The sequence below is a fragment of the Anomaloglossus baeobatrachus genome, chromosome 1 (assembly GCF_048569485.1).
Source record: "Anomaloglossus baeobatrachus isolate aAnoBae1 chromosome 1, aAnoBae1.hap1, whole genome shotgun sequence".
Lineage (NCBI taxonomy): Eukaryota > Metazoa > Chordata > Amphibia > Anura > Aromobatidae > Anomaloglossus > Anomaloglossus baeobatrachus.
In genome coordinates this window covers 529851290-529860411 of record NC_134353.1, presented here as the reverse complement: position 1 = coordinate 529860411, position 9122 = coordinate 529851290, and the positions used below count along the sequence as shown (strand labels likewise).

At 47.7% G+C, this 9122-nt stretch overlaps 1 protein-coding gene across 1 annotated transcript; it reads right to left on the bottom strand.

Moving 5' to 3' along the window:
- Positions 1-680: 680 nt before the first annotated feature.
- Positions 681-7618, bottom strand: LOC142295955 (perilipin-2-like). Its single transcript, XM_075339096.1, has 8 exons — positions 7533-7618; positions 7388-7436; positions 4548-4743; positions 3026-3108; positions 2690-2942; positions 2283-2464; positions 1625-1759; positions 681-1551 (listed from the first exon to the last, which is right to left on the bottom strand). The coding sequence occupies exons 2-8, from the start codon at positions 7418-7420 to the stop codon at positions 1180-1182; spliced, it is 1254 nt and encodes a 417-aa protein (XP_075195211.1). The 5' UTR covers positions 7421-7436; positions 7533-7618; the 3' UTR covers positions 681-1179.
- Positions 7619-9122: the final 1504 nt, after the last annotated feature.

Below are 9122 nucleotides of genomic sequence, written 5' to 3'. Positions count from 1 at the left end.
GGAACATCATTTTGTTACCTGATCTGAGATCAGCATAATGTAGGGGCAGCGATCCTGATTCCAGTGGTTTAGGACTTACTGGACTGCTGAGTAGTTTGGATAACATTGATCAGCAGTATAGCATTAGATTACTATTTGGCATGCTGCCTTGTATTCCAGTATATTTATGAGCTCTGTACAACTGCAGCAGAGAAAACAGATTTTAATCAAAATAAACAGCTCAGTAAGTGACATGTTAGTATTTGGGTCTCTATTATGCTGCTCTCAGATGAGGTAGCAAACACCCACTGACAGATTCCCTTTAAGTGAACAATGACAGTTCATCACCTGTTATGCTTGCTGAGTATCAGTGGAGTCTGTCCTTATACACCTATCACCAGTGGTGAAACAGCAGGTTACAGGCTCAATGCAGAGTCTTTACAGATCCAGAGAAGGACCTGTAGACTTGAGCCTGCTGAGCTCTGCTTGCACAGCCCATGCTGGAGCTACAGACTTCTGAGTAGTATCATGCATGCCATGTGTGGGGGTTGGGTCTCAGGAACCAAGCCTCCCTCAGTCATTAAAACTATAGCTACAATCTCACTGGCTAAAGTAGCATGTCATGAGTAACATTACACACTGCTAATTCAAATAAAGACATTGTATTTCTAAGTCTCTTGCAAGTGTAAAGGGTGCAAAGTTTATTTTTTTTGGTATTTTACAAAATTTGATCCCCTGGTTGCTTCAGATGTAAGCTTTTAGAGTCTGAAATGGAGATCTCCAAGCTCCTGTATGAAGATTTCCCATTCCTCCCACCATGTTTAGATCTCTAGTCATTCGCTAGGTTTTATTACCCACAGATTGCTATAGGAGCACCATTTTAGGGAGTCAAGTCACAATGAGTGCAAGTTAAAACCAGATCTTACATTTGAGCAACTAATGTTTGTACACGACAGACAAGTCAATGCAGCATTTTATTAATACAAAAGTAGACAATATAAAGTTAGTGTACATAGTGTAACATTGATACCATATTTGTGAAGATACAAAAAACATCCAAGAGTAAGACAAAAGTCCAATGTTAGAGACAACTCCTTTCACATTTGACAATCTGAGGACCAGTAACTGGCATAGACCAAGGTGGAAGATGTAAACTAAGGCAAGTAATTTAGTGGTATTTGCCCATTAGGCACTTCATTTTTAGTCCTCTTTAACTGAATCTCCCCCATCTTCTTGCTCCCCATGTTGGCTACTTGCCAGTTTGGGATAAAATGGACCTACCAGCCAATTTAGTGGAGTGTTGTTTATGAAGTAGTCCATAACATCATCCATGCCATCCTTTATTTTAGTGAACATGTCCTTAGTGGCGGTTAAGAGGCTGTCCGATATTTCTCTGAAGGAAGAAGCAGAGTGGAAGTTTTGATAGATATCTGCAGCCATGGCACTAATACTCTGAGCCTTGCTCTGAATATTTTGTGGAAGTCCTTGGACACTGGAGACCAGAGACAGACATGTGCTTTGCAGGTGATGAGTGAGACTACGGGCAATAGTCAGTGTGCGGGATTCCATTTGCTGTAATGAGAAGACGACATGTTATATTTCCAGTATACAGATGATGCCTAGCATAAGACTCGAGTGTCATTACCTCTGCACCCTCAGTTTCCCCACCAGCATCTTCTCCAGTTCCTTTCGTCCACTCCACCCACTTGCTGAACATCTTCTCTTGAGCATCATGGATCTTCTGATTTGCACCATTCATGTTTTTTCTTGCATATTCAATCTGAAAAGAAAGTTATTTATGTTCATGGAAGACAGGTGTGATTATATGCACTACATCTGGTTTTACACCAGTATGCATTTTCCCCCTCAGGAAGTACATGTGGGTGTAAAGCCCTATTAGTACTTCATGTCAACAATAAGGGAGCTTTGCCTATGACAGGCTTTTTGTACATGCCTACAGAAAGTAGGAGAGTCCCAATTTGATGCTTTATACCTGGAGATAAGGTTAAAGCATTGTAGGCTTTACAGTCCTTTATTTCTAGAACCCGCTACTCCTGTACATGGTGGTGGCCTCTAAAATTCAAATTAGGGGCTGATCTGCAATACAACCTGTAGAAATGGTGTCTTCTGGTGGCAGGGAAAAGATTTTCTGAACATATGAATGAGTGAATCTAGGCTTGTATTGCAATGCTTCGTCCTAAATACTGCAAGATATCTAATCTGCAATGTATAGCTTTTTGGCTCAATTAAAGTTTGTCACTCCACGAAAGTTAGTGACGATGTTTACAAGTACATGTACTAACCAGGTCAAGTGTGTTCTGGAGCTGAGCAATGGCTTCCTGACTCCTGCATTTGGCATCCTTCATCCTAGTCAGGGCCTGTTGGTAGACACGCTTGCGGGCCTTTGTAGAGAGGGATCCCAAGCGCACATAGTAGCCAGGCTTATCTTGGGACACAAAGCCTTCTGTTTCAGTTGCTTCCTTGGCTATAATAAGAGAACTTTGTTATGCTCATATTTAACAGCTTGGATACACTTTGTGGAGTCAGCAATATAAACCTTGTGGTTTACTACTTGTCAGGACACCCTTAGCTTCTTCAGCAGAGTTGAACTATAATGCAGTTGCTTAAAGTAAGCCAGGTGAGCTAGTATTTTGGCTACGCCAGCAAATGCGGCTTATTCTGTGCATACAAGTTAAGCAGTTTGGCTTACCAAGTTCTTCATCTGTTGGTGGCAGGAATTGTTCCAGAAGACATTCAGACCTAGTTAGTGCAGAGTCCACACGGTCGCTCATGATCTTCACTACACAGCTTCCAAGAACAGTATTAATGCCGCCATTTACAACAGCCTTAGTCATCTCCACACTGTCCTGCACAGCTCCCTTGGTTTTATCCACTACTCCTGTGATACTATGGATAACAGCATCTCTGGCACCAACAACTGCTTCTGAGGCAATAGCCACAACCTAAAAATATACAAGATGGGACCTCTGTAATCTGACAGTAGGTGAAGGGAAATTTAAGGCTCTGCATGATTTTATCTGCTTACCTTTTCAGGAGGCTGATACAGAATAGGCAACCTTTCCTCAATCTTGTCCAGTCCAATACAGCCAATGTTGTTTGCCAGAGCAACTGAGGAAATTAGATTTAATACAACAGTCATTGTATATAAAAGCTAGCAAAGCTCTTGTGGGAAATACTAGGTATATGGTGATATTTGGCCTACTTGCCACACTAGGAGAAAATTACTGACATGTCTAGAATGGCACACCTCTATGCACTAATGCCACCTAGTTATACACATCTCCTGATATTACTACAAAATACCTGGGATTGTATTGTCCCATGTCATCCCTCTGAAACTCAACCACAACTCCCATGATTGCTGTTTTGGCAGGGGGGTGGTGGTCTATATTGCAACCATCCTTACTATATTGCCAATCATGTTTACCTGCATCTTAAAGGGAACCTGTCATCAGAAATTTCGCCCAAAAGCTAAAAGATTCCCCCTCTGCAGCTCCTGGGCTGCATTCTAGGAAGGTCCCTGTTATTATTGTGCCCCATGTGAGACCAAAATAAAGCCTTTATAAAGTTCTACCTTTTTGTATGCAGCTTCTGTAAATCCGACACGGGGGCGGGCTCTCTGCCGTCCGTTATTCTGCCTCCTGGTCCTGTATGCCGCCCCCATCGCTCCTTTCCATATCTGATGCACCGCCCACTGCTCCAGCCATCCCCACGCATGCCCAGTGCCAGTCTCACGGGACTGAGCACTGTGACTGCTGGTGATGTGTGCGCAGGCAAGTGATTATGGGCGGGACTGTGACTGTTATCAGCAAGTACCCGGCCATAATCTCTTGAGCGCGCAAACCTCTCCAGCGTCACACTGAGCTCAGTGTAGATGCTAGACTGTATGGGCTGCTTCCAGGGATGACGTCCCTTTGTCATGTGATAGTATTTCGAACACGCCCCTATCACATGACAAAGGGACGTCATCCCTGGAAGCAGCCCATACAGTCTAGCATAAATCCTGAGCACAGTGTGACGCTGGAGAGGTTTGCGCGCTCAAGAGATTATGGCCGGGTACTTGCTGATAACAGTCACAGCCCCGTCCATAATCACTTGCCTGCGCACACATCACCAGCAGTCACAGTGCTCAGTCCCGTGAGACTGGCACTGGGCATGCGCGGGGATGGCTGGAGCAGTGGGCGGTGCATCAGATATGGAAAGGAGCGATGGGGGCGGCATACAGGACCAGGAGGCAGAATAACGGACGGCAGAGAGCCCGCCCCCGTGTCGGATTTACAGAAGCTGCATACAAAAAGGTAGAACTTTATAAAGGCTTTATTTTGGTCTCACATGGGGCACAATAATAACAGGGACCTTCCTAGAATGCAGCCCAGGAGCTGCAGAGGGGGAATCTTTTAGCTTTTGGGCGAAATTTCTGCTGACAGGTTCCCTTTAAACATTAATAAATCCATATGGTAGAGATTTTAGTCCCAAATACTGTATATACATTAGGGGTTTACCCAATCCTACCAAGTAAAAAACCACCATCAAGACGCTAAACCTACTTTGAGGCTCAAGTTTCTGCAGGATTGGCATGGCGCTGGTGATGGCCACCGAAGTGATGCTCTTCACACTTTTCTCTGCGATGTCACATACAGATTTCAGGTAGTGATGGTTGTCTTTAGTGGTCACATAGGTGGAAGACACCATGTCATATGTAGAGCTCACAAATGGGAGGTTTATCAGCCTTACCACCACATTCTAGGGATGGAACATGGGAGAATAAAAGAAAAACACAGACTGGTCATGTAAAACAAACATTTACTAGCAATTGTACTTTGAGAAATTCAGAATTGCTCATTTTCAACCTTTGCCACAACACAAAATGGTTCATGGCAGAAAAGAATATAAAAAAATGTTCCTGTGCTGAGAGCCTTACAAATGTATGCCTGCCATGTACTGTGTAAGTCCCTGTGCGCACTAGAAAATGGACCTTCATCCTCTGAAAGATTACTGCACCTGTGGCAAAAAACTGCAGCAAGCCGCAACCGAAAACCGCGTGTGGTTTTACCCGGAATGTCCCTGCGTTATTTTGATAGCACGGGGAGATGCTCACCTGTCCCTGCTCTGTCCGTGGTGCTGAAGTCTCCAGCGATGCTTGTCCCATGTGGCTGTCTTTGGCGCTCTGCTACTTATGACCCGACCCAGCTGAGCATAACTGTATAGACATGAGCCAGTCTGGAAGCAGGAGACCAGCATCCAGAGGCAGCCTCGCTTGAGAAGGCGAGTACAAGATCAGCAGTGACTTCAGTCAGCTGATGTGCAGTGACAGCTGGAGTCCTGCACCTGTCAGCGCAAAGCGCATGAGTGAAGCGACAGCTGATCTCATGCGGCTCACTTCACTTGCAGCCTGACCCTCACAGTGAGCAGTCACGGTCTATGGCGCTCTGTGAGTGTCAGGTGTAGCAGAGCTGGAGGAGTCATGGGACCTTGTGTGGATTACGTTGGACCCGGAGGGCTGTTATTGGTGGGGTTAATAAAGAGGTCAAAGAGGGGGCTTTATTGTCTTTTCACATAAAGGATTTTTTCATGCACAGCGTTGACCTCACCAGCACCATGCTAGTACCCACCCATAATCTTGTGCCTGCACATTTAGCTCACTGGCACGAGCAGCTATGTTTTCTGCTCTGGCTGCAATATGGCAAAGAAAGCTGCACGAGCAGATCTAACTGCACAGGCACAAGATATGAAAATGTGACGAGGAGGAAGACTGAGGGAGTCATCCCATCAAAGAAGGACGACAATCAGCAGCAAGTGGGGGATAAAGAAACAGAAAATGAGCCCACCCATCTGGCCAACCAAGGTAATTAGTATACCTAACAGCCAAGTTTTATAAAGTTATTTTTGGGGGTCTAGAAGGGGAGGGGGGAGTCAGGGCCAAGGTGCACCTTCATAGAATGCAGCCCAGGAGCTGCAGAAGGTGATTTTTAGTTTAAAGGGAACCTGTAAACACTTTTTGGCATATAAGCTACGGCCACCACCACCAGGCGCTTATATACAGCATGTTAGAATGCTGTATATAAGAGCCCAGGCCACTGTGAAAACAAAAACACTTTATAATACTCAGTCATACGGTGGGCCATATGGGCGTCTCCGTTCCCCGGTGCCACCTCTTTCGGCCATCTTTGTCCCCTGTCTGAAGCCTGTGTGCATGACGCGTCTACATCATAGACACTCACCGATCCTGTGCAGGCGCACTAAAGTACTTTGATCTGCCCTGCTCAGGACCTGAATGCCGGCGAGTGTGGATGACGGACGCATCATGGCTAGAGAAGGACAAAGATGGCTGAAAGAGGCAGCCCCGGTACTGGAGAAGCCCGTATGGCTCACCACACGACTGTTAGGAAAGTAGTGTTTTTTTTATGTTGTCACAGCGGCCTGAGCCTTTATATATACAGCATGTTAGAATGCTGTATGCAAGTCCGGTGGTGGTGGCCGCAGCTTATACACCAAAAAAGTGGTGACAGGTTCCCTTTAATAAAGCTCCTACTATTACAATAGGTGGCCTGGACAGCACTATATGAGTGTACACCACATGGATAAGTATTGTAGTTTACAAGGACATTCAGGGATGGCTGCAACCTGCACAAGTGTAAGGAGTGCACAATGTAACTACAGTCTTCACTTATGCAGTAAGAAAAACCCATGGACACTGGCTTTGTAAAATAGGGTCTCCATCCCAGTGGGATGTACTTCTAGTGCTGGGCAGTCCACCTGATCTGGTAGTATGGGCACCAACAATAGGCTGTAAGCCAGACACTGCACCCGTGTGTGGCAGGCCCAATTCTAATACCCAGCAGCAATGCCCTCCAAGATCTGCTAGGTTGTGAGGGGCCTGTCATCTGTATGTTGCACCAGAGTTGACTATGCCCTTTATCATGGGGGTCTGCAGCACCCTACAGTGGTTTAGCTTACTGATCTGTATTTACAGTTACAGCTGCCTTTTCCCTCTGCTAGTTTTGAGATATGGTCAGTGAGTTTCCATTAGCTGCATAGATGTATAATGGACAATTTATATACACACACTTCTGTAGAGCCCATTACATCTCCAAAACCAGCCATAAAGTCAGTCACTGAAAGCAAACCGCACTGAAAGCTACATATCTGCAACATCCCCTGCCAGAAGTGGCCACTCCAACAGATCCTGTGCACCCGGGACAAGCACCAGCAGATGGCAGATACCAGAGAGCCAGTGCCTCGCACAGTGCATATACCAGGGAGACTGAGGAGCCACCTACTGCTGCACTAATAGTGAGGGGCTCAGACCCCACAGTAAGGGGCAGACTATAAGCTCCACTACATCTGCCCCCTCCATGCCCAATATATACCAGGGTGGAAACATTACCTGCTGCTGCTGCTGTTCCACTGTCTCAGCCATGTTGCTAGGAAAATACCTACAAAAAGTAAAGCACACGGTCATCGCCGAGAAAGAGCAAACACCACCAGAGATCTCTCCTCTAATCCCAGCACGGGCTGAAGCCGCCACCCACCTGCTCACTACAGCCACTGCCTGCCAGAGAGGAATGAGTCAATGAGCGCTCCTCGGGCGTCTGCGCTCTTATAGGCGGATAACCACGCCCACCTGACTATGCGCGGTCTCCGGAGGCTCCCTGCAGTCAGCTGACTGGTGACGTCACAGTCTGCTCTCCTGACTGAGGGCGGCTGTGCGCGGCGTGCAGGGGTCACGGTGTGACTGACAGTTGTGTGGTGAGGCCGGTAACGGGGGCGTGTTATGTGCTGGAGGAGCCTGTACACACGGCAGTTATTGTGGGGATAGTGGGAGTGGGGTCTGGTGTAATGTATGTATCACTTCTCCCTGCACACAGGGCATTAGAGCCCATACACAGGGCAGTTATTGTGGGGAGAATGGGAGTGGGGTCTGGTGTAATGTATGTATCACTTCTCCCTGCACACAGGGCATTAGAGCCCATACACAGGGCAGTTATTGTGGGGAGAATGGGAGTGGGGTCTGGTGTAATGTATGTATCACTTCTCCCTGCACACAGGACATTAGAGCCCATACACAGGGCAGTTATTGTGGGGATAATGGGAGTGGGGTCTGGTGTAATGTATGTATCACTTCTCCCTGCACACAGGGCATTAGAGCCCCATACACATAGCAGTTTTTGTTCCCACAGTGGGGATAATGGGAGTGGGGTCTGGTGTAATGTATGTATCACTTCTCCCTGCACACAGGGCATTAGAGCCCCATACACAGGGCAGTTATTGTTCCCACAGTGGGGATAATGGTGGGCTCTGGTGTAATGTATGTATCACTTCTCCCTGCACACAGGGCATTAGAGCCCCATACACATGGCAGTTATTGTGGGGATAATGGGAGTGGGGTCTGGTGTAATGTATGTGTACCGCCCCCGTGCCAGCAGCCGGGCCGCTGCCGCTGCTCGGATCCAGATCCACGGTTGCTCTAGGGGTCTCCGTACCCGAGTGTAGCGCAACCACATTAAAAGAAGGGGGGAGCTATGTACAGGGGTTTTTTGGAAAGTTTGTGACGCCACCCACGGTGCGTGATAATGTGAGGGACCACCGCTGCCGCTGGGGAGCCCGGTGACGATGGTGTGGCAGCCTGATGTTTAACCCCTCCGTGGGTAGGGGGTTTGTGTCCCGGGGCCCGTTGATGATGGATGGTGTTTGGGTGCCGTTGGGGGATAGGTACAGGGGTTTTCAATGTACTCAATCAGTCCCAAATTAACCACACCGACAGCTTGTAAACCAAGGTTCTGAGCACCACTGTAGCCAGCGGAGAGCATGCCTGGGTCCGTGCCCTTGGTGTTGTTGTTGGTCTGTGGCCCTATGCCTGGCACCTTAGTGTCAATTGGACCCGTTGGTATGAAACTCTCCGGGTCCCGCTCACCCGTATGGCTAACGGAGTGAGCTTGTGTCGCGGGCGGGGAGGAGGGTGTCAGCACACCGCGCTCACCCCTTCTGCTCGGGTCCGGCAGTTGCTCCTGGTGGCTCGAGCCGTGGGCCGGATCCCGGGGTGTCTCGAGCGACACTCCTCGCCCGTGAGTGAAAGGGGATGTTTGTTGGGTGTGGGGATTGTTATAGTTCGTGACGCCACC